Source organism: Peromyscus maniculatus, chromosome 1 (genome assembly GCF_049852395.1).
Source record: "Peromyscus maniculatus bairdii isolate BWxNUB_F1_BW_parent chromosome 1, HU_Pman_BW_mat_3.1, whole genome shotgun sequence".
Lineage (NCBI taxonomy): Eukaryota > Metazoa > Chordata > Mammalia > Rodentia > Cricetidae > Peromyscus > Peromyscus maniculatus.
The window spans coordinates 49,445,117-49,470,754 of NC_134852.1; the positions used below are offsets into that span (position 1 = coordinate 49,445,117).

General features: G+C 47.1%; 1 protein-coding gene and 1 long non-coding RNA gene across 3 annotated transcripts in view; both read left to right on the forward strand.

Annotated features, from left to right (window-relative positions):
- The first annotated feature begins 303 nt into the window (after positions 1-303).
- LOC121826033 (uncharacterized) lies at positions 304-2,634 on the forward strand. 2 transcript variants are annotated; one of them, XR_006068346.2, is made up of 3 exons: positions 304-774; positions 1,623-1,771; positions 2,092-2,634. It is a non-coding gene; the product is annotated as an uncharacterized LOC121826033 (long non-coding RNA). The 2 variants fall into 2 exon arrangements; XR_013053055.1 differs by lacking the exon at positions 1,623-1,771.
- Positions 2,635-9,845: 7,211 nt separating this feature from the next.
- Positions 9,846-25,638, forward strand: part of Dpy19l3 (dpy-19 like C-mannosyltransferase 3) — a 73,288-nt gene continuing 57,495 nt past the window's right edge. The window contains exons 1-3 of the mRNA XM_006985016.4: positions 9,846-10,105; positions 11,573-11,714; positions 14,405-14,538. Of these exons, the coding sequence (XP_006985078.1) occupies positions 11,612-11,714; positions 14,405-14,538 (237 nt within the window). The 5' untranslated portion in view covers positions 9,846-10,105; positions 11,573-11,611. The remainder of the gene's footprint in view (positions 10,106-11,572; positions 11,715-14,404; positions 14,539-25,638) is intronic.

Sequence of the window (25,638 nt, forward strand, 5' to 3'; positions counted from 1 at the left end):
TATCTCTTCATGTACCAAATCTTTTTAAAGATTTTTAAAATTATTATCTTATTTATCTTGTGTGGGGGTGGGGCTATCTTGCCTATGTGTATGTCTGTGCACCACACAGATGCCTGTGACCTTGGAGTTCAAGATAGAGCATCAGACCCCTAGAACTGGAGTTAGAAATGGTTGTGAGCTGCCATGTGCATGCTTGGAATCAAACCCAGGTCCCCTCAAAGAGCAGCAAGTGCTCTTAACTGCTGAGCCATTTCTACATCCTCTGATTTATTTTAAGTGTGTGTGTGGGGGGGCAACATGCATATAGGTATGACATGTGAGTGCAGTAGGTATGACACAGAGGCCAGAAGAGAGCAGTGACTCCTCTGGAGCTGGACATACAGGTCAGTGTCCTGACGAGAGTACAGGGAACTACACTCCGGTCCTCTGCAGGAGCAGTAGGCACTCTTAACAGATGAGCCATCTCTCTGTCCCCATTTACCAACTCTTTGTGGTGGCATTCTCAAGTCTTTTCTTCTGGCTTTTGAAATGCATTATATAAATTTCTGTCTGCACAGTAGTGCCCGTTAGTGTTTGATTATGAAATATATTCCAAGGAGCATGTGGTGAATTCTAGATTATGATGCTATTTGGGGAGTTCTGGAAACACTGGGAGGTTCTAGAAGTGTTGAGAGATGGGGCATGATTAGAAGAGAGAGTTCACTGAGACTCAGACTTTGAAGGTTCTCTGTAGTCTCCAGTTCCATCATGGCTCTGATTCCGCTTCATTTCGAGGTAAAGAAAATTTGTTTCCACTCATTGCTCCTGCTGTGATGTTCTGGCCAAGCAACTATGGGCTGAACCCTTTGAACCTTTGGACTAAATAAATCCTTCCTGCCCTGTTGTTTTGTAAAATATTTTGGTCATAGCTATGTAAAAGTAAAAGCAAATACAATACCCAACAGCTTTTACTGGTGTGTAACTATAATACAGCAATGATCCCCCAGGGGTAAGATTGTGTGTGTGTGTGTGTGTGTGTGTGTGTGTGTGTGTGTGTGTGTGTGTGTGTGTGTGTGTTTTATGTGTTTTATGTGTTTGAGGGTTTGCCTGTATGTATGTTTGTGTATCATATATATGTACTGCCTGTGGAGGCCAGGAGAGGGCATCAGATACCTGGCAACTGGAGTTACAGATGGCTGTGAGTCACCACATAGGTGCTGGGAACCAAACCTGGGTCTTCTGAAGAGGAGAGCACTGAGCCATCTCTCCAGCCTCCAAAATGGGTATTTAGTGAGCTCAGCTAGACTTGGTCCCCAGCCTCTCTCGTAGCCCTATGGGACATGTGAAACATTGTGGTAATGAGATATGGCTGATGGCACATGATGGCCCATCAGCACCAAATGAATTTTCATTCCTCCCTTCAAAAATGGGCAAAGAGCTTCAGTAGACATTGTCTGCAAAAGATGTATGAATGGTTAGAGAGCCCTTAATAGTTAAAGTACACCACAGCCACCGTCAGGGACTGGGGAGACGATTATTGGCTAAGGCCCTTGCCCTGGAAGCAGCAAGCATAAAGACTGTGTTAGGATCTTCAGAACCCACATAAATGCCAGGTGGGTACAGTGGCCTGCCTCTAATTACAGCGCACAGAAGTCTGAGACTGGAGCCACAGAGCGAACTAGCTGGATCTGTGAGCTCTGGATCGACTGAGAGACCCTGTCTCTGGCCTGGAGATGGCTCAGTGGGTCGTGACACTCACTGCCAGAGTTTGACCCAGGAACCCACATGGAAGGTGAGAACTGACACCCACAAGTTACCCTCTCACCTCCACACACACAAGCAATCAATGTAATGGAGGGAAAAGAGGCGAGCAAGAGCGGGAGGAAGACGCCACCTTAGACAAGCTCATCCCCATCCAGGGGCTCTCAAGATTTTAGGGGAACAATTGAAGGATGTTGGTGAAAAGCTAGCCCAGCACTAAACTGGGATGATAAAATGTCTGGACTTGGGAGTTCTAGAAACATCCATTTCCAGCTCAGGGGTCTACTTTTTCCTGTAGAGAACCCACCAAGGATCTGAAACCTGACACTGTGCCTACACCTCTGTTCCTAGGGAGACTTTGCTTCGGGCTCTCAGCATCCAGGCCCATCTGTTGCACAGGGGCTGCTACTCAAGTAGTCCGGAGAGACAAGCGGGGAGGACCAGCCGAGGCCGCCCGGAGAGACAAGCGGGGAGGAGCAGCCGAGGCCGCCCGGAGAGAGACAAGCGGGGAGGACCAGCCGAGGCCACCGATGGATGAGAAGCGAGAACAAGTGGGACACTTGTGCGACTGAGCACCCTCATCTGCTGCAGTTGGATAGTTGGACTATTCTTGCCCCTCATTCAGAAACACACAACACTGATTCCAGCCCTGAAAAATGAAAAGACGTGTAGGAGGTAACCATAGAGATGGAAATTTTTAAAAAAGCACAGAGAAGTCAAGGTAAGAAGAATAGCAGGTGTGGAGGAAGAAAATGAAACAAAATAGATGCTTCGAAGCTCTGTGAACTTAACCCTCAGCTACTGGCATTCATGCCTGTGCCAATCCACCCATGTAATTCAGTTTTAAACCGTTCTGAATCTAGTTAATACAAAGTTTACAGAGGAAGAGAAAAATATTAGCAATATTTCAAAATGACTGGTCTACAGACACTCACAGAGAAGGGGTTGCATTGGCTGGAATATGAGGCTGAAAAGGAGAAGCCAGGACAATTTCAGTTCCTATGCAATGGAGCACCAGCAAAGCTCAGAGACCATTGTATGGCTTCCTTTAGAAATAAGTATTAGGGCTGGGAACACTGCTCAGTGGTAGAGTACCTGCCTAGAATCCCCCAGTGAGGGGCTGGGGTGTGGCTCAGTGGTAGAGCACCTGCCTAGAATCCCCCAGTGAGGGGCTGGGGTGTGACTCAGGGGTAGAGTGCTTGTCAGCCATTCATAAAAGCCTGAGTTCATTCTCAGCATTACCAAAATGACAAAAGACTTAGTGAGCCAAACCAGGCTGAGAAGAATGCCAAAGACAGACTCCATCTCTGTGGTTTCTGATAGGGAGCCATACTCAAGGAAGGTGTGAAACGACCAAGGCAGGAAATATTAGGAATTCCACTTGTACTGACTTCAGTTGAACATATTTATCTGTATACAGAAAGAGGATAAGGATAAATAATTATCATATGACAAAAACCTGGAGATGACTGCTGGGTTATGGAAAGCAGGTTTGGTGACACATCTGTAATCCCAGCACTGGGGAGGTGGAGATCCGGGACAGTGAGGCCAACCCAGGTCCTCTGCAAGAACAGCAAGTGCTCTTAGTTACTGAGCTGTCTCTACAGCCCTGAGCCAAACTGTCTTGAACTACGTATATGCTCCAGTCACGGAGGCTGTGTTGTAAGAACCACATCCCGCCCCCCATTTCTATGTGTTTTATTCCATTGTAATAATGATTATCATGAATGGTTTCACAGAACCTGGAAAATTATTATAAAGTTTATTGAAACAATATACAGTGTAGCTGAACCATTTGTCATGCTTAAAAATCGACTGCTCTCTCAGACTTAAAAGGGCATTCTTCTACAAAGGGACAGTACTTTCAGTCTTATGGCACTGCTGGTTCTGTAGGCTGTATGTTTTCTTGATGGCCTTGTGCACATAGGCAAGAACTCTAGCATTTATTATTTTTAAATTGTGTGTGTGGGAGGAGGGGTGTGTGAACACAGGTACCCTCAGAGACTCAACAGTGCCCTGGAACTAGAGTTGTAGGTGGTTGTGAGCGGCTGATGTGGGTGCTGGGAACCTGACTAGTCCTCTGCAAGAGCAGTATTGGCTCTTAATCACTGAGCTATCTCTCCAGCCCCTATCTATTATCCCTTCTGCCTTAGCCTCTGAAGTGCTGGGATTATAGACATGCACCCTTGGTTCTTTTTAAAGAGAATTTAAACAGGGGCTAGGTAATAGCTCAGTGGTTTAGAACACTTGATCTTCCTGTAGAGGACACAGGTTTGGTTTGAGGCACCCACATGGAGGCTCACAGTTGCCTCTAACTCCAGTTCTGGGGGAATCCATCACCCTCTTCTGGTATCCATGGGCACTGCAGGCACACATATACACACAAACTCTTTAAAAAGACAGCATAATTTGGGTTTAAAAAATAATTTAAATATAATAGTTCACAAACTGGCTGTAAACCCATGAGAATTTATTATGCAGTATAAGTCATTTAGAGCATCCAAGTGAGGGTCATGAAATAATGGTACAATTAGAAAAAGATTGTGTTAGCTCTCATTCCATATTAAAAAATTCTGAAGCCAGGCAGTGGTGGCACACACCTTTAACCCCAGCACTGGGACACAGAGGCAGGTAGATCTCTGAGTTTAAGGCCAATCTGGTCTAAAGAGTGAGTTCCAGGCTAGTCTGGGCTACACAGAGAAACCCTGTCTTGAACCACCACCCTTCCCTCAAAAAAAAAAATTAGTGGGAGAAATCCATGGAATCTGCTTTAAGGGCAAAGAAATTCATTTGGGAAAGAAAACTCACAAGACAGACTAGAGGAATTTGTCACAGGGTCCTGGAAAGGTGAGGCATGGTCCCACGCTGTTCTTCTGTCTCAGATCTGCCTGGTCTTCCCCAGCATCCAAAACCATGAGGGAGTGAAGAGAGAGAACACCAAATATGTGCATCCCAGGTCTGAAGGGTTCCTACTGGACTTCAAGGTCATAGGCAGGTATAACAGTTACCTGTTACCTCACTAGGCGTGGTGATTCAAGATCATAGCTAGAACAGCTACCCACTGCAAAAATATTTTGTATTTAAAATACTAGAAAAAAGTACTCAGGAAAAATTGATCTTGAAATGAGAGAACTTGTAAACATTATGAGCTATAAGAATGACATATTTATGGGGGCTGGCGGGTTAGCTCAGGGGTTAAGAGCACTGGGTACTCTTCCAGAGGACCTGAGTTCAATTCCCAGCACCTACATTTCAGCTCACAACGGTCTATAACTCCAGCTCCTGGGGACCTGTTACCCTCACACAGACATACATGCAGTCAAAGTACCAATGCATATAAAAATAAATAAATAAATAGATGACAAATTTAATCATATAAAACTAGAAATTTTCTACATAGCAGGAGACACACAACAGATAATAGAATAATGAGATGCTATCTGTGATGTATATGACAAACAGTAATTAAACAGTCACACCGAACAAATGATAATTTCACAAGAAATTAAATACCTGAGCAGGACAACAAATATAAAAGGATCGATCATAGTAAAAATAAATAATTAGAAACCCCGATATCATCATCTTTACCTGATAAATATATACATGGGGCGTGGTGTTACCCATCTATAATTCTAGTGCTTGGAAGGATAAGGCAGAATGATCCTGAGTTCACAGCTAGCCTGGACTACATGATGAGTTCAAGGCTAGCCTGGGCTATCCTGACTCAAGGTTATGCTGCAAAAATGAAAGAGTGAGGAGTAGGGCTACAAAAAATGGTAGAGCATTTGCCAGCGTGTGGAAAGTCTTGTGTGTCATCCCAGCAGGCCATGTCCTACCCTAAAAATCCCGGAAGATAATGATAGATGAGTTTTCATTTACACTGGCAAAGATTAAATATGTCCACTGTTGGCAAAGGTACAGAGAAATACTAGCTGTAATACAAAGTGGTAATAAAAATTAAAGTAATGGAAGTGTTCAGCCTTTTGGGATGTAGTTTGCCAACTTTTATCACAAATTAGAACATGAGGTTTTTCTATTCTATTTCTAGAAACATTTCCTAAAGAATTGTATATATCTAAGAATGTTCTTACAGCATTGCTTAAAATTGCATAAAACCAGAAACAGACTGGGTATGGTGGTACATGTCTTTAATCTTAGCACTGGGAAAGCAAACACAGATGGATCTCTTGGAGGCTAACCTGGTCTACATAGACAGTTCCAGGCCAGCCTGAGCTACAGAGATCCTGTCTCAAAAGACAAACAACAAAAAGACAGGGGCTGGAGAGGTGGCTCAGTGGTTAAGAGCCCTTGCTGCCCTTGCAGAGACCTGGGTTCAGTTCCCAGCACCAACATGGTGGCTCAGAACCATTTGTAACTCCAGTTCCAGAGGATCCAATACCCTGTTCTGGCCTCCTGGGGCATCAGGCATGCTTGTAGTGCACAGTGCACAGACATTCATGCAGGCAAAACCTTCATACACATAATATATCAGAAACAACCTAGATGTCTAGCTCAGTGGGAGCAGATACATCATGACATATCCGTATGGGTGATTAGTATTGTACTGATGTATCTATCGCTGTATAACATACCCCCAACCCTAACCTTCACAACAACAAGATGCATCCACTGTCCTGAGAGTTCCAGTGTGTGAGAGTCACAAGCAGAGGTGATTCTGCCGAGAACCAATCCTGATACCAGTCAACGCTGACCTAAGTTGTGTGATACCTAACACAGCTGTCTGATGTGTTAACACAATAGCTCACTCCATGGCTGGCAGGTGTCTGGCTAGAGGCCAGTTGCTGCTCTCAGGGCTCTCTCCACAGGCTGTTGGAGTAGCCTCAGTATAACCACTGAACTTCTCCCCTAAGCGAGCAATCCAACAGAAGGCTGACACTGTGCTGTAGCCTCAGGAGACAGAAGGACAGAAGGACATTGAGTTAGCGTTTTACCACTGTGACCAGACCTGGCAGGACACCTTAAGGAGGAAAGTACTTATTTTGGCTCACGGCTCCATGGGTTCTGTCCACAGTCCTTAGAGGCAGAGCATCCTCACAGCCGTAGGATATGTGGAGAGAGCTGCTCACTGCAAGTTGGACAAAGAAAGGAAGCAGGAAGTGCATGGAGGGGGTTGATAAAACATCCCAGGGCGTAGCTCTGAGAAAGGATTGACTGAGTGTGAAAGACTTGCCTGGAATGTGCATGGCTGCATCCCCCAGGCCCAGGGAGAAGACCACCCTGTGCCGCCATTTCTTTTCTGCACATCCTAGTCACCATGCCACTGGCTCTTCCCTTCATTGCCCTCCCTCTACCACAGACACCTCAGAAGCCTCAGATTCCAGTGCTTATGTCTTGAGGCTATTCCAGCAGTCTGTGCAGAAAGCCCTGTGAGCAGCTACTGGCCTCTGAGGCAGCCCCTTGTCAGCCACACAGTGGCCGTTCAGACAGCACCAGGTGAGCTTTGACTGATCTCAGCAGTATCCTGGGCAGAACCACCTCTGCCTATGAGAAACCCTCCTTCAGGTTATTACACAGCCCAAGCCTGCTTTTCTTTTGGTGTGCCCCACTGGCCTGATTGCTCAAGTCAGAAACCTAGGCGCTGGCCTCGCTTCCTCCCTCTTACATAATCTGTACAGACACCCACAGTGACTCCAGCTGCATGGAGCACCTAAATATCTCAGGTTGTGCTGAGTTTTCTTCACCTCTGTGGCTATCACTCAAGTTAATACTTTTTTTTTTTTTTTTTTTTTTGGTTTTTCAAGACAGGTTTTCTCTGTGTAGCTTTGCGCCTTTTCCTGGAACTCACTTGGTAGCCCAGGCTGGCCTCGAACTCACAGAGATCCGCCTGGCTCTGCCTCCCGAGTGCTGGGATTAAAGGCGTGCGCCACCACCACCCGGCAAGTTAATACTTTTTTAAAGACTTGTTTTTATTTATTTATTAAATTTTTTAAAAGACTTATGTATATGAGTGCCGTGCCTATATGTCTGGGTACCATATATATGCATTGCCTGCTGAGGCCAGAAGAGGGCATCAGATCCCCTGAGACAGGTTACTGGGATATGAGTACTGGGAATCTAACCCTGGCCCTCCAGAGGGGCAGGAGTGCTCTTAAGTGCTTAGCCATTTGACAGGCAGCCCCTTACTTATATTTTTTAATGAGTGCTTTGCCTACAAGTATGTGGACCTCATGAATACCTGATGCCCTGGGGGGTCAGAAAAGGGCATTGGATCCCCTGGTATGGGAGTCACAGATGGTGTGAGCTACCACACGGGTTCTGGAACCAAACCTTAGTCCTCTGCAGAAGCAGCAAGAGCTCTTTACTGCTGAACCATCTCTGCAGCCCTAAGGTAGGATATCTTTGCTGTAATCAAATGGTAAGTGTCTTCCTTGAGATTCCCAGGTATCTGGGGGAAATGAATGAGACCCAAACAAAAGTCAAATACATTCAGGTCTTCAGCGTGGGTCACTGCTATTTTAACATCAGATAGCTACCCATGAGAGGAATATCATTTCTATGTTGGCAGCCTTTAGTTTATAGAAAGTGTTGTTTGTGTGTGTGCTGGAATTCCTGTGTACAGTTGGGGAGAGGCTTCATCTAGATCTGGGATGGGATGGGGGATTCCTTTTCCTTTCCCCATAATTTTCCCTGTCTTTCTGTTCTGATTCACTACAACTCATTGCCTTATTGTATTTTTGTGACAATCAGTACTGTATGTCTCTGCATGCAGCCCAAGCAAGAGTTGGAGTTGCCATCCTCCTGCTGCAGCCTCCTGGGTAGTGGGACTACAGGCATACTCCATGAACTAAGACTCCAACTCTCAGCAGCAGGCGCCTAATTCCTATGAGAAGGGTACAACTTGATGTTCTCAGGACAGTTCTTGCCTCGTGTCAAAGAAATTGTTGGGTTTCAAACCCGAGACAAAAGGCGGAGGTGCCTACTTCACACACCAAAGCGGACAAAAGGCGGAGGTGCCTACTTCACACACCAGAGCGGACGTTGCAGTCAGGTTCTTCCTGCATCCCTCTGTCCCTACCTATTTGGTTACCCGCTCTTTCTGTGCCTTTGGGCCTCCTGGCTGCTGCACCTGGTTCTCCTCTCTCCTTCCCCTCTTCCCCTCCCCCTCTCCCCACATGACTCAGGGTCACGTCCACTCTGGACTCTCCCAGAGGTTCCTGCCTCTGGCTGTGCTCTCCCATGTACCTACAATAAACCTTCCCCTCCACCTAACCTAGGAGCAGTCGTCCTCCCTTCCCTTTTCCTTTCTTTTTTTCTTTCGTAAGTCAGGCAGCAGCAGAATACTGTTCCCCTAGGGACACACCTCACAGCACCTACATTTCCCCCAAGTCACTTTAAGGGGAGAAAGGGAAAAAAGACCCTATCTAACAAGAGAGCATTCTGAGCAGTGTGTTTTTGGTATTTACAGTTGATATCCAAAGTAGAAAACGATCTAGCTGAGACTGGTAAACTAAGAAAGGCAGGGTGGATGGAGCAATTTTTGTTGGAATTGGATGGCAGGGCACCTTTTCATAGGTACTGATCCCAGAGGGCCATCCATTACTAAAACTCTATCAGGGTACAATAGAGCCCACTTTTAATCTCAGCACTCAGGAGGCAGAGGCAGACATCCAGGCCAGCCAGAGCTACATGGCGAGACCCTGTCTCAAAGAAAAAAAGGCTTTAAAAAAAGCAATTTAAAGATAAGAGTAACACCAGGACTCAACACCAGAGCAGCGTGTTAAGGAAAAGAAGAGTAAAGCCCAGAGCATAAACAACCCGGGATGGGGATGGGCGAGGGTGGGTTGGGGGTGGGAGGGCGTGTCTTTCGAGACGCAAACGTAGCTGCAGGTTCTGTCGCTAAACGTCTAAAGCACAGATAGGTGGACACTGGGGACAGGAGGCAGAGCTGGTAAAGCCCCCACCACCCCCCGAGAGTGGGTGACCATCCTTCCGGGCAGCAGGGCCTCCGAGGACAGAAACTGACCAAGCTTAAGAACGGCCAGCGAATGCAGCACGCCTAGCAAGGCTCCGAGCGGAAGTGCGCCTCTTCCTTCCGGTCTGCGCCGCACGAGACGGGGCGGGGCAGCGCGGGAGGCGGGGGCGGAGCCTTGTGTGGACGAACAGCTCCCTGGACCAATGAATGCAGCGGCAGCGGCCCGGCCTCCCCGGCGCGCCCCTTCCAGGGGCTGTAGACGCCCCCCAGGCCCAGCCTTGCACCGCGCCTCACAGAGCCATCGGCCGCTGGGTCCTCTCGGTCTCCACCTTGCTCTAGACCGTGGTGTGGGCGCGTCCCCAAGGCCTGGGTGTCCGGCGTGCTTCTTTGGCAATCCCAAGCCGCCCGCGAGGACTGCTGAGGCCGCAGGTCTGTAGCCGCGGGTCGGGCCGCGAGGCAACTGGACGAGCCGTGTCTGTGGGACACGTGGGCGGGGCGTGGGAGGGAGCATGTCGGAGCCGGAGCCAGTGCCTCGACGTTCCGGGGCTGGGCCGGCACCTGGCCCCCTCGTGGGCTCGCCAGGTGCGCAGGGGAGTGGCTCCAGGTGCACGGTGGCGGCGCGCACCCCGATCGGCAGTCCTGGTGCTGCCTGCTGGTCCCTTGCTAAAGTCTGGCCGGGGCTTTGCGTCCCGCTGGCCAGAGCAACTTTTTGTTTCCTAGTTCCTGGGGTTGTTGCCATCATATCGCAACATCGCGTATCGTAATTAGCACCTGGAGTGTTTGTTAACTTTCTGTCTCAACAGGCTCAGGGTGGATGCAGATGGACCCTCTATGTCCCCTGCCCCGCTTAGGGCTAGGACGGGCGTTGACTCCCCAAGAGGGGACAGGATCCCAGCTGTGGCTGCAAGACTTTGAAAAGATCCCCCCCCCTTTTCGCCCCCACTTTCTTCGTTTCTTGTGCCTTCAGGCACAGCATTTAAGTCTGCGTTCCTTCTCATTATTTTTGAATGAACAAATCTTAACAAAAACGTTGTGTGTTGTTGGCTTCCTCTGTTGTATTGAGCAAGTGGCTTACCGTTAGGTAAACATTGGAACCTAGAGTGCAGGTTGGATTAGCTGCCCAAACAGTCGCGTCTCGCTACTCCTCGTCTTTAATAGATAATTAGTAAAACGCTGTTCATTATTCAGAGGAACGAGGCAAGATGTTCTCGGGGGACTGGAGCCAGCTTACTCACCGCCACCACACCCCCGCCTCCCCCTCACAGCTTCCAAACTAGGTAACTGCTCCCGCAGCTACACCCACTGCTGCTCCCCAGGGAGAGCAGCCACCCTGATTGCCGTAGCCCCGCTGCCTTTGACACTGAGGCGTGTAGCTTAGCCCTGAGTGTTTCAAAGAACATAGGTGCTAAAATTCAGGTATCAAAGAACAATGTTTCAGTTCTTCAAAATCTGGCTGCCACAAGTTTACTAGGAATCCCTCCCACGTGGTCAGTTCTGTGGGAGAATCAGACCCACTACTTTCTGTAGGAACTGTAGAAAATAGTGTAAAACTGTGTCACGCAACAATCGCATAGTTAGTGTTGCGGATTCGGTTAAGGAAAATATCCCAAGACTTTGAGCATCCAAGATGGCTTCCTGGAAGAAGGGCTGGGCTTCTTCTTGTGGCTCACCTGCATCCCTGACTCCTGGAAGTGCCCGCTGCAGAACAGGTGCCTCATAAATATGGTTGAGTTAAATATTTGTGTTGTGTCTTTAAAGGCTGCTTAAGAATTATATGGGAGGGTCTGCTGACAGCGGACTTGAGTCAAGCCATTTAAGTACATAAGAGCATAAGAGTGTATTGGGTAAAAGGGGTGCTGACATATCGGTGGGGCATTTATCTGGTGTTGTTTGTAGGAGTTGTTGGAAGAACAATGCACATGAATCTTTGACATCATGATGTACATCCGGCAAAGAAAAGAGACAAAAACCATAGAAGTTTCTGAGGATTTTCTATCACCAAAAGAAAATGAGAAGTTGGAAAAGAAATTGCCATCTGGTAGGTGATTTGAGCTAAAGTAGCACTTTGGATTACTTTTCCTTCTGCGTATTAGCATATGTCACAATCTAAAAGGGTAAAAAAAAAATTAGTGAGACTTAGGAAGGACACTTGTTTCAGCAGCAGATATTCTGATTATACTTTGGTTATATCGGCTTTTCAGCTGTCATCTGTGAGAGAGCTTGGTAAAGCTGTCTGTTGGTTAACTTATGGGCGGCAGTGTGGTCAGGTCCTCTGGTGCCTTCCTGCCCCCCTCACCACCTCTTTCTCTAATAGCCGGTCTGGCTTGAGTGTGCTGTGCCGCCTGGCACCTTACCTTGCCTGAGTCTCATTTCACTAGAGTCTTTGAGAAAGAAATTCAACATTTTATATTCAACCAAATTCCTGAAGTTATCTCTTTTGCTTTATTTTGGGGGTGGGTAGGAATGGAGGGGGAGGAGAAAAAAAATGAGAACTTGGTGAAACCTTTATATAACGTTGAACAGTTGCTAAGTGCCCCCTGGTCACATTTTGTAATTAAATGTGGTGAAAATTTTTAAAGTAAGCTTGAAAAACTCCACACCTGTCAGCCATTTTCAGTATCGGACATAATTAATCCTTTGTAGCCGCATGAATTCTTAGCAGCCAGAGCTAATAGATAGCAGAAAAAGCTGTTTAATAAGATAAAAGATGTCTTTGTTGGAGAGCCAGGCCATTCAGCTAAATTGACGGGAGCCAATGCCTGCTAGGTAATTTGGAGTAGTTTCTGATGGTGTTACCCAGTTAAAACTTATGTTAGGTTGTGCCTTTCTTTTTTTAAATTGTGTTTATTTAGTTACTGTGTATGTGTGGTGACTCAATGGTGTATGCAGTGAAGGTCCAAGAACAACCAGCAGGCCTCTTCCTCTTCTCACTTCATGTATTGCAGAAATCAGACTCAGGTCATCCGGCCTGGCAGCAATGCCCTTCCTCCCTGGGCTGCCTCACCGGCCTTAGATTGTTTCTTGTTTGCTTTTAAAGATTTCTTTATTTTCATGTGTTTGGCCCACATGTGTGTATACACACTGCTGGTGTGCCTGATGTCCTCGGAGGTCAGACTTGGGTATCGGGTTCCCTGGAACTGGAGTTACAGACGGTTGGGAACCGACATGTGGGTGATAGGAACTGAACCTGGGTCCTCTGCAAGAGCAGAAAGTGCTCTTTAACTGCTGAGCCATTGTTCCAGCCCCATTTTGGTTTGTTTTATTTTGTTTTTAATTTAAAAAAAAAAAAAAGACTTTGAAGATTGTCCATTTTATGAAATCATGTCAGAAAAAATAGCAACCCTGAAAATTAAAGACAAATTTTAAAGAGAAGGGAAAACTACTTCTCCCAACTTCCTCTTCCCGAGAGTAGCACAGATGACAGTGTTTATCTTGCTGTCTGAATGTAGCTGTCTCCACATGGTTGCCCTCAAGCAGTCATATGTAGCTTTACAAAACCAAGCAAGATCCATGTGCTGTTGGGGAAGTAGCTGCTCTTCCGTTACCATGTCCTGAACCTTTTCATAAGTACACCACATGCATGTGCCTGGTGCCCTCGGAGGTCAGAAGAGGACATCCGGTTCCCTGGAACTGGAGTTACAGACAGTTTAAGTCACCATGTGAGAGCTGGAAATGGAACCTGAGTCCTTTGTAAGAACAACAAGTCTCCAGCACCCAAGATGTTTATTTAAATCCACTTCTGTATTAGTTAGGGTTTCTATTGCTGTGATGAAACACCATGAACAAAAGCAGCTTGGGGAGGAAAAGGCCTGTTTTCCTCCATATCAGTGTTCATCACCGAAGGAAGTCAGGGCAGGAACTCAAGCAGGGCAGGAACCTGGAGGCAGGAGCTGATGCAGAGGCCGTGGAGGGGTGCTGCTTACTGGCTTGCTCCTCACGGCTTCCTCAGGCTGCTTTCTTATAGCAGCCAGGACCCAGCCGTTGCACAGCTCACGGTAACTGGGCCTGCCCATGTCAATCTCTAATTAGGAAAATCCACTACAGACTGGCCCACAGCCGGTCTTATGGAGGCAATTCCTCAAGCGAAGTTTTCTCCTATCAGCTGAGTCTAACTTGTGTCAAAGTCAAGTCGATGTGAAAACTAGCCAGGCCATTTCCAAAGCAGTTTTCAACTCCATTGCCATTTATCCCTCCTGCAGTGTTGGTCAGGCCGTGCAGGGGCTCTGCCACTGAGCCACACCCCCAGCTCGTATGTTAGAAATTTTAAATTCCATAGTTGCCACTCATTCTTTTGTCAATGCTAGAGAATCTGAATGAATTTTAACATGTTTTCTTCTGTCTGTTACATTTATTGCCTGTTTTTTCCCTTTTGTTCATTGCCTGTTCGTGTCCTTATTCTGTTCCCCACTAGAATATTCGTCGTTTCTTATTATCCTTAAATCTCCCATATTTGCGTTTTTCCTAGTTTGTGTGTCCTTTGGTCAGTGCTTTATTGTTTCTGTGAAATTTATTATGATTTTTCACGTGTGTAGGTTGTACCCATGAACACGCGCCAAAAGCAGGCATCAGCTCCCTTTCCGCTGGAGTTCCAGGCAGTTGCAAGCTGCCTGATCTGAGGCCTGAAACCAAACTCAGGCTTCTGCAGGAGCAGCAAGCGGTGTTAACAGTGGCGCTGTCACCTGCCCCAGGTTCTGTATTCTTGTTTGATGTGTTTCACTTTCCGAAAAGGTCGTGCCTCGGGAAGGTTCTGGAAGATCCTGTCGTCTGTGGTTGGTGGAATCGTGGCCCTTTGCATTGGACTTCTTACATCTGTCTACCTGGCCACCCTGCATGAGAATGATTTGTGGTTTTCCAATATTAAGGTATGGGCTACTTTGGATCATTATTCTATGATCTACTAATTCATTTTTCCAGTTGCCAGCCATGTAGATGAATGACCAAGACCACACAGTTTTATCACCAGAATCCAACCCACTTTCTTATCCTGGCATGGTAGTGGATGTCTGTAATCCCAGTATTCAGGTGGAAAAAGGGTGATCAGGCATTCAAAGGCTAGCCTGGGTTACATGAGACCTTATCCTCCCAAAACAGAAAAGAATCCTGGATCTTGAAAGGGTTTGACTCTAGGGTAAAAAGACTTAACGTGTTCGTCGTTTAAAAATGGCATCAAAATTTGTATAATCAGATGAGTTTCTTACTCAGTATGGTGGTACCCAAACTGTCCCATCACTAGGGAGTCAGAGACAGAAGGGTTGAGAGTTGAGGCTAGCCTGGGCTACATAGTAAGCCCCTGTCTGAAAAATAAAGGAAAAAGCACTACGGAGATGAGCACATTGGTAGAGTGCGTGCTGAGGACTTGAGTTCAGATCTTCGGCACTCACGTAAAAAGCCAGGTAGAGTGGTGCACTCTACAGTCCCAATTCCAGGGAGACAGATGGCTTCCGAGGAATGCCACTCCAGGGTGACTTCTGGCCACCATTCATGTGCACATACACATACATGTGCCTGTGTATCCCCTTACCCTATACACATGCAGGAAGAAGAGAGAGAGGAAGAAAGTTGAATTTTGTTATTTTTAATCAGTCTGGTTTTACTGTAGTTGTTGTATTTGTCAAAATGTGGGTTGTGAAACTGGCATAGTAGACTGCAAGTCATGCTTTTTGGTAAAATCCAGTGGAATAGTATAGAGCAGGATTGCGGATTGTTTGTTACCTTTAGTTTTGATTGTATATATCTTGGTGTGAGCTGGGTCATGGTGGAAAACTTATTTTTTAACTTTTTAATTTTTTCTGTCTGTTGGCTGCGATAGGCAAAAAGAAAGGAAGAAACTCAAATGGAGCCCTCCTTTCCATCAGGAGCTTCAGACCTTTCTAATATTGTGTGTGCAGATGGGTTTGAGTGGGAAAGCCATCATTTTCTTAGAGTTGGGAAGTTGACTCTCTAAATATCATTTTGTTTTCTTTCTGTCTTAAAATATCTAGAGCCTGCCGGTATCATTTCAGGGCATGTCTGTGTGACTCCATAGAAGGAAGTTTTGATCCAAACATGCCTTGCTCTTTTTCCTTAAGATTTTCTTTATTGTTTAGGTATAGTGTGCATACATGTGTGTGCACCTGCCTGTGTGTACACCTGCCTGTGGGTGCACCTGCCTGTGTGTACACCTGCCTGTGGGTGCACCAGCCTGTGGGTGCACCAGCCTGTGGGTGCACCTGCCTGTGGGTGCACCAGCCTGTGGGTGCACCTGCCTGTGTGTACACCTGCCTGTGGGTACACCTGCCTGTGGGTGCACCAGCTTGTGGGTGCACCAGCCTGTGGGTGCACCTGCCTGTGTGTACACCTGCCTCTGTATACACCTGCCTGTGGGTGCAAATGCCTGTGTGTACACCTGCCTGTGGGTACACCTGCCTGTGGGTGCAAATGCCTGGGAGAGACTAGAAAAGGGCATTGGATCCCCTGGAGCTGGAGTTCCAGGTGGTTGTGAGCTGGGAATTGAACCCTGGTCCTTTGGAAGAGCAACAAGTGCACATAATTGCTAAGGCATCTCTCCAGCCCCAGGTAATGCTTCTTGATGAACATTAATATCTTTATTTTGAATAAAGCCTAAAATACCTCTGGGACTATATGGCCAAAGTTAAATGCTGATAGCAGTGTGGCAGGAAGACATGTTGAAAGAACTATTTATTAGTCGAGCTCTTTAAAGTTTACAAGTGGCCTTGCTCACATCCTTAAAGAACCATACTCGATCATCAAGATGCTTGGGTACCCTGGGTCAGAGTAGCTACTGTGCTACTTTTTCAATAGGATTGAGCCCATGTCTTGTGGGTAACACCAAACTAAATGCTGTGGAGAACATGGAGGAACTAATAAAGGCATCAGCTTGTCTAGTAAATACGAAGTAGACATCTGCATTATTAAGCATGCACTGTGCCTAACTGTAGCGGTACAAACGAATAAGATGAGCCCCTTCCTCCATGTGGGTGATGCTCTTGAGAATAATACAGGCAAGGCTTCAGATAGTGGTACACATCCTGAATCCATGCTCTGACCTGGGTAGAGTTCTAAGGAGGCCCACAGGAGGGTCAGGGAAGGTTTCTACATGTCCTGGTTAAGGAATCCTGAAGGATGAATCAAGGAAGAGACCCAGGGAGGGAAAATGAACACCACAGGGGAGGAACATGTGCTTAAGGCCAGGAGGCAAGAGAGACTTGCATGTGCCAGCCGCAGCACAGCCTTGCCGGAGGACAGATGGGCAAAGGGTGGCTGAGTGTGGCAACAGCTGATGGTGAAGGGCCTGTGTCTCCATGTCAGAGAGAATGGCCTTTGAGCGTGTGCTGAGCCCTGCATCCAAGTAGGCTGCAGCGCTTCACTAGAGAGATGTCTCGGGCCGTGGTGTGGAGAATGGATTGAGGAGGGCAGAATAAAGCTAGAGCCCACCGCTGAGTTAATCCTGTTCAGTGGATTCCATGAGACCTGAATATCCAATTAGGATATCCAGTAAGCGATTATCTTCTGTGAGCCAGGCACTCCTCGAGGCCTGGGAATCCGGCATTGACTGAGACTTAATTTTGATGAGGGGGACAAAATCAGAGAGAAAAATCAAAGCAGATGAGTGACTAGGGGCCTCCTTAGAGTCAGGATAAAGCTGAGCTCTCAAGGGTGAGACGTGGAACCCAGGGCCTCCATGGTAAGAAGGAAGAAATGTAGCGCAGGGAAGTGGCTGAGAAGTGAGAGTGAAGTTGGCCAGTCCAGAGTCGGGGAGGAGGCCCGTGGGCCAGAACTCTGTGAGCGTAGGAAGGAAGGAAGGTGAGACCCTGTCTACACAGCGCAGCTCTGGCTCCGGAGGGAATGAGAGTTTATTTTGAGCTAAATATGAGTGAGCATGGCCTGGATACAGATTCCTGTTGCTCTGAGTGACACGTGCTGCTGTGGAAAAGGTCACAGGAACTTCTCTGGTCACAGATCAGAGGGATCATGAATCAGTGCATTACCCAGATACTTTGGGGGGACACCAAGAATGTGGGTGTGCTGGTTTTCTTGTTGGTTTTTTGTTTTTTGCCAGCTTGACACAAGCTCAAGTCATCCAGGAGGAGAAAACCTCACTTGAGAAGATGCCTCCAACAGACTGGCCTGTAAGGAAGTCTCTGGGGCATTTTCTTGATTGATGTGGGAGTGTTCAGCCCACTGGGGACAGGGCCATCTCTAGGCAGGTGGTCCCAGGTTGTATAGGAAAGCAGGCCAAGCGGGCCATTAAGCAGCACCCCTCCATAGCCTCAGCTTTAATTCCTTCCTTGAGTTTCTACCCTGACTTCCCTTCATGAGGAACTGGATGTGTAAGGCAAACCCTTCCTCCCCAAGTTGGTTTGGTCGTGGTGTTTTATCACAGCAACAGAAACCTAAGAAAGACATGGGTCACAGCAAGGTGGGGGGAATCTCTACTGTGGGTTCCAGGTGCTGTCTTAGGACATTCTTAGTCTTGAATCTGGGAGAAGCCAGTGGTTGGCTAAGTGAGTGGATGCCAAAAGTTTCACCTGCTAGACAGACATGCTAGTCAGGGAACGAGGTTGGGGATAGATGGCTGCTGAGACTAAAGACAGCAGATGATTTGGCTCTGGGTCTGCAGCCGTCCTTCTCTCCACAGGCATGGAGCTTCTAGTCAGTTCCTCGATCTGCAGGGCCTTCCACTCAGATATGCCTTCTTTGGAGAACTTGCGTTTACACTCCCATTGTTTAGGGGTTCAGAGGCTGGGAGGAATTGGAGAAGAAGAGGGAGGGCGGAGTCGGGTTTCTAGGAAGTTGGTTTGGAAGGACATTTTGCCATTTTTTAGGGAAGGTGATTGACAGGGCAGAAAGATAGTAACTTTGGTCTTCTGTGAGCAGCTTGGTGGCTGGTTGGCCACATTTGCCACTCCCAGTAACATATGGAGACTGCCAGATGCAGTTCTCTGGGGCACAGTGACTTCTCTCCAGCTACTACCAGGTATGCCAAACTTCCCAGGTTGAGAACTAGCCCTCGGCAAACTGCCCTGGCTGCAGACTAGTTGCTCCTGGGTGTGGTTGTACACACCTTTAATGCCAGTACTTGGGAGGCAGAGGCAGGTGGTTCTCTTGAGTTCGAGGCCAGCCTGGTCTACACAGGTCCATGCCAGCCAGGATAACATAGTGAGACCCACTTTCAAAAAGCCAAATTCCGGTCTCAAGTTGAGGGATCCCCAGTTGACTCTCACCTCTAAGGAGATGACTATAACTTCTGAGGTGCTCACTAGCCATTCAGGATGAGCAGTTGGCTAGAGTGACACCTGGAACTCAGGGACATGCTGTACTTGAAGGTGGCATAAAGATACAGGCTAGAACCAGCGGAAGGGAAAGATGCAGGGCAGTCTAGGATGGCCCAGACCCAAGCATCCATTCCTCTTCCTTGTGAGCTCAGGTTGAAGTACTCTCTTTGCACAGGGCAGCAGTGTCTAGTTTGATGCCAGTGTACCATCCGATACAGCTCACCTGAGCTCCAGTGCAGACGAGTGTCTTAGGGTTTCCATTGCTGTGATGAAACACCATGACCAAAAGCGACTTGGGGAGGAAAGGGTTTGTTTCAGCCTTGACTTCCACAGTCCATCATTGCAGGAAATTAGGGCAGGAACTCAGGCAGAGGTCATAGTGGGAGGCTGACGACTGGCTTGCTTCTCATGGCTTGCTCCTCATGGCTTGCTTTCACTTGTGCAGGTGGGACACCACTCACAGTGAGTTGAGCCCTCCCCACACTGATCAAGAAAATACCACAGGCTTTCCCACAGGCCGGTTTGGTGGTCACATTTCCTTAATTGAGGTTCTGTCTTTCATAATGACTCTAGATGGGGTCAAATTGTCAGGAAAACTAGCTGGCACAAGACTCAGTGGATCCTTGGCTGAACACAGTCTGTAGCCTAGAGAGGTCAGAATGATACTGTGTGGTCAAAGCCCTAACCTTCTAGTTACTAGCGAGGCTTACTGACATCCTGAGTCATCTTCATACAAACAAGAGGCCCATCCTGAGTCAGCAGCATCAGCTGTCAGATGGGGTCTTCAGAAAAAGGACCCTCGTCACTCAGGAGTTAAGGGCTGCCTTCCAGGAACAGAGGGCTGAGAACAGCTGAATTCTTGATTTCTGGAGTTTGGAAGTTCCTTCCAAGGACAAAGTCTCACTGTGTAGCCCAGGCTGGCTCTGACTTGGGATTCTCCTGCCGCCACCCCCACCCCCCACCCCCAGCTGACTTTCAGTACTGAAGGCACTTTCTGAGTTGTCATGCCAAAGACAGGGAGTTAAGGAAGCTGGATTTGTGGCTCCAAAGGCAGGCACTCCATCTGTGTTGAAAAATGGACATTTTCATATTACCAGCTTGTAGATGTGTGGGTGAGATTGTTTCAGAAGTGTGTAGAATGGGGAAGAGAGAAGCCTGGACAGCCTCTCGCTGTGCCTCCGATGCCATCTGGGATGCCACAAGCTGGCATATCCTCTAACAGGTTTCTTCCACCCACCACTCTCTGTCCTGTGGAGGCTACAACCAACTCCCCTCCCCACTTTTTATTCAAGCAGTATCTCTTTTTATTTGTTTCAAGACAGGGTTTCTCTGTGTAGCCCTGGCTGGCCTGGAACTGGCTCTGTAGCCCAGGCCGGCCTTGAACTCAGAGGTCTGCCCTCCTCTGCCTCCCGAGTGCTGAGATTAAAGGTGTGTGCAGTTCCTCCTGGCACTAAGCTATTTTTTTTTTAGTGAAAATACTTTCATTTTGAGTACTTGGAATTGTTAATTATTCAGAGACTAAAAATAATTCCTTGAAAGATAAAGAGCTCACGTGTTGAGTTTCTGTGTTCCAAATGACTTCCTGGTTTGCTTTTTACTTGATTTTAAGATAACACCTCACTGCATAGCTCAGGCTAGCCTCCAGCCGTTGGTCCTTCATACTCAGCCTTGAGTGCTGGGATTCCAAAAATACACCACCGTGCCCTACCTCAATGCCATGTGTCTTTGTGTTTGTTTCCTTTGAGAAACAGTCTCAGTGCCCAGCCCTGGATGGCCTGGTATTGTAGTCCAGGAGAGAAAGTTACAGACTACCATACATGGAAGGCCAAGTTGGAGGTCTTTATTGGTTGGCAACCAATAAAGAACTCTTGGCCCATCTACTGTAATGAGATTGGTGACTGCCCTAATTGTCATCAGAGATACTCTATCCAGTAGCTGATAGAAGTAGATACAGAGATCCACAGCCAAGCACTGGGCTGAGCTCCAGGAGTCTTGCTGAGGAAAGGGAGGAGGGATTGTATGAGTCAAGGGGGTCATGACGGGGAACCCACAGAGGCAGCTGACCTGAGCTTGTGGGAGCACACGGGCTCTGGATCAACAGTTAAGGAGCCTGCATGGGACCGACCTAGGTCCTCTGCCTGTGTGACAGTTGTGTGACTTGGTCTATCTGTGAGGCTCCTAGCATGGGACTAGGACCTGTCCCTGGTGCTTAGCTGGTTTGGGGAACCTGTTCCCCATGCTGGATGACCTTGCCCAGTCTTGAAGCAAGGAGAGGAGCTCGGTCCTGCCTCATCATGATGTTCCAAGCTGTGTTCAAGCCCATGGGAGGCTGCCCCTTTCTGAATGGAGACAAGGAGAAGTGGATGGGGAGGGGAGCAGATGGGAAGGAGGGGAAGGGAAGGAAAGGAGGGAAGGGAAACTGCAGTCGCTATGTAAAATACATGAAAAAAAAAATGTTATTAAAAAAAAAAAAAAAAAAACAAAGAACCTCTTGGCTCCAAAGCTCAGGAGTAAAGCATTTCTAAAGGCAAACGCCTTTTTTTTGCTTACACATGTGGACTATGGTTAGGGTCATGGGAAATCCTAAATGTGTTGTCCAAGGGGACATGATCGTCGGGTGCTTAGGGCTGAGAAGTGCCTGAGCAGACACAGATTGGAGTCCCGGTAAGATGAGGACAGGATAGTGTCACCTCGTCACTTCACTGGAAAACCAAGAATAACCCAGGCTCACCTTGACTGTGTGACAGTTTGCTTCAAAGTGATTTTTGGAATGTTCTTTGCAGCATTAGAGTTTGAAAAGTGGGAACCTCGAAGCATTAACTTGAAAACCAAAGGGAAAGATACTGGCTTAAGCAATATAGAAAATCTATTTCGAACCCCATTCTGAGCCTCGTTTATGGGGTAGAGAGTTTATTTCCTCCTGTTCAGTCACTGTAGTTTATTTTCCTTGTCACGAAACTTCAGATGTTATAGATTAAAAAGACATAACCTGTGTGGACTGCCTGCAGGGTTCTTGCTACATTTTATGGTGTTTTTGTTTTGTTTTGTTTTGTTTTTTAACTTAGTAAACACCTTAGCTTTAAATTGGCCTTTAAAAGCAGCCTGCTTTTTCTGCTCTTCTTTATCATAATTAAAACACACCGGAAGGGCACAGTCTACATTCTCACCTGCTGCCTTGCCCTCCAAGCCCAGTGCATTATTGGGGCCAAGTAAATAAGCTTGTGTTTGAAGCAGGGTGGACCTCTAGGGTTGCAGGAAGGGAAAGCAGAGGAACGGGGAGGCAGCCGGCTGCTGGGGAGATCTGCCTGGAGGTGGACCGGAAGGAGCAGCTTAGCTTGGCTGGTGGGATGCTGTGAGTTCTGGCAAGTGGGAGACAGCCAGTGCATTTTAGTGATCAGGGTCAGGAGAAGCTGTAGGACAGCCATGTTGCTGCTATGCTTCTAGTATTGAACGTTTATTATGCTTTATTTGTTGTTGTTATTCATGCTATAGTGTGATGGTGAAAACAGACTTTCAGATGAAAAATACTGCGTAAGACTCACTACTCCTTTTTGTTTGTTTGTTTATAATGATATCATTTCCTCCTTCCCTTCCCTTTAAGCCTTCCCAAATGCTTAGATTCATGGCCTCTTTTTTTCATTAATTGTTGTTATAAATAAGGAAGGGCACACCAGTTGATTATCAATACCAAATGATCGGCCCTGAAAACATACATACAAATAATATTATAGAGACTGAGCAGGTTGTACTTCCGTATTTAGGAATACACACACACACACACACACACACACACACACACACACACACACACACACTTTTTGTGATTTAGACTGTCTCACTATGTAGCCCTGGCTGGCCTGGAGGTGTAGTCCAGACTGGCCTTGAACTCACAGAGACCCACTTGTCTCTGCCTTCTGAACGGTGGATCCAAGGCACGTGCCTCCCACACCCAGTTTCAGTTCACATTACTTTTATCAAAAATGTTTTCAGAGCTGACTGGATCAACTGCTCAAGAGGCAGAGGACTGCAGAGTAAGTTTAAAGCCAGCATGGGCAACTTATCAAGACCCTGTCTCAATGTAAACAAAGTGAAAAAAGGTCAGAGATGTAGCTCAGCAGTAGAGTATAGGCCTAGGGTTCTGTCTTCAGTCTCTCTCTCTCTCTCTCTCTCTCTCTCTCTCTCTCTCTCTCTCTCTCTCTCTCACACACACACACACACACACACACACACACACACACACACACACGGAACACAAAGGGGGAACTTTTGGGTGCTGAAGGTGCAGATGTGGTTTAGTGGTAGATCATCTGTCTAGTTTGTGCATGCCTGGGTTTCATTTCTGCCACCACCACCAAAGAAAAATATTTTCCTCTTCCATTTTTCATCCTACATGCGTATGTATTTTACCTAGCAAGCCCAATATCATGTGTACAATTGCCATATCTGATGTCACATCACATACTTCTTACACAGACACACGTCTTCACCAAGCTTGTACCATTATTAGATTAAAGATGTATGCTTATAGAATTCCACAGATTTGACACTCGTATACTCTTATTTATTTCACTCTTTGAATGTGCCCCAATTTTGGAGAGTTAGATTGTTTCTAATTGTGTCATTAAATTCCAAAATTACTTACTTAACTTCTCACTCTGAAGTGGCAGTAAAAACATGTCACTTTCTACTCGTCTTGAAATTGTGTCAGAACAATTAAGGAAAATGAAGAGAGCTGGATTCTCTTTCCCCTCTCTCCCTCCCTCCCATCTAAGGCTGCGCATGCCAAGCATACTCTACCACACTGTGCCCCAGACTTTGTATCTTCTGAGTCTCAAAGTCCTTTTATCCCAATTCCAGGCAAAACCGGTGAGGTCCAGAGTGTAAAAGGTGCTGACCTGACCGAGGGCTCTCCAGCTCCGCCCTCCGGTGAAGTTACAGAGTATAGATAGGCCTGAGGTACTGGCATGTCCACCCATGCCCTGATGGGGGCCCTGGGGACAGGCACAAGGAGCCACAAAGCAGTTTTCCTAGATGTGCCTCTGTGAACAAGAGTGGAGCTAGGCAGTATGAAGGGAGTCCTTACAGGATTTGACTGTATCTGTAGGACATGGGATTTAGTAGAACAGAAGCTGCTGTTTGGACAACTCTAACATTGCCAATCACTGTTGACTAAACTCGGGGGGCGGGGGGGGATCTAAAGAAATCATTCTTAAGGTCTCACTACATTGCCCTGGCTGGCATGGGATCCACTATGTAGAGTTGGCTGACCTTGAACTCAGATTTCTCCCTGCTTCTGACTCTGCTTCCTGAGGGCTGGGATTTGAGTCATACACCACCAGGGCAGGCTAAGAAATCACTGTTGAAAAGCAGCCTCTCTCCTAAAGTTACTTTGCTGGTGTGAGTGCCCCTCACCTCTTTCCACCAGAGCCTTTTCGGGAAGAACTGACCAAGGAAGAACTTGTCAGTTATATTCACAATGATTAATTACCCAGAAGGAGCCAGCAGAAGATTGTGAAATGATACAGTAAGAGAAAGGAGGAGAAGAAACCAGCAAAACTTGATAGCAAGGGCTTGAAGATAGAGACCACATAGATCACAAATAGCCAGGCACAGTGGTGAGGCCTGAAACCCCATCACTCAAGAGGCTAAGGCAGGAGGATTGAGTTTAAGGCCAGCTTCAACTACACAGTGAGACCGTGTCCCCAAAATAAAGAGTATTTGCCAGTTTGGAAGATAGACTTTTTAAAATTTAATTTATGTTTATGAATATGAGTGCTTGCCTGCAGGTCCGTCTATGTACCAGAAGAGAGCATCAGATCGCCTGGAACTGTCCAGTGGATGTGCACCTCCACCTGGGCACAGATCCTCTGCAAGTGCTCCTACTCACTGTGGTAGTTTGAAAGAAAATGGCTCCCAAAGGCCCATAGGGAATGGCACTGTTAGGAGGTGTGGCCTTGTTAAAGTGGGTGTGGCCTTGTTGGAGGAAGTGTGTCACTGTAGGGGCGGGCTTTGAGGTCTTTGCTCAAGCTATACCCAGTGTGGTACAAGTTGCTTCTGCTGTCTGTGAATCAAAATGTAGGACTCTCAGTCCCTTCTCCAGCACCATGTCTGCCTGCGTGCTGCCATGTTCCCCGCCATGACGATAATGGACTGCAGCACTGGTGTCCCAACAAAGAGGAGGGGAGGGGTGACAGAAACTTGTCACCCGAAAATTCAAGGATAAAGGGAAATTTGGGTATACAAATTGAAAGGACATAGTTGGTCCCAGGGAATGTTAACCCAGCAAAACCGTTAGCCTGAAGTAACACTATGAAAACATGATATGGCAGAGCAAACCTGTGATCCCAGCAATTGAGAGGAAGAGGCAAGAAGATCAGAGGTTCAAGGTCATCCTGGGCTACATAATGGGTTTGAAGCCAGCTGGGATCCATGAGACCGTGTGTGTGTGTGTGTGTGTGTGTGTGTGTGTGTGTGTGTGTGTGTGTGTGTATGTTTATGTACATGCACTAATTCTGAGCCACTGAGATGGCCTCGTGTGTAGAAGCAGTTTGGACATAAGCCTGATGATCTGAGTTCCATTCCTGGAATCCATGTAAAGAGGGGGAAAGAGCCAATTCTACAAAGTTGCCCACTGAACTCTGTGCATGTGAGGTGTGTACAGAAGAATAAAAAGTGTAGAGCAGTATG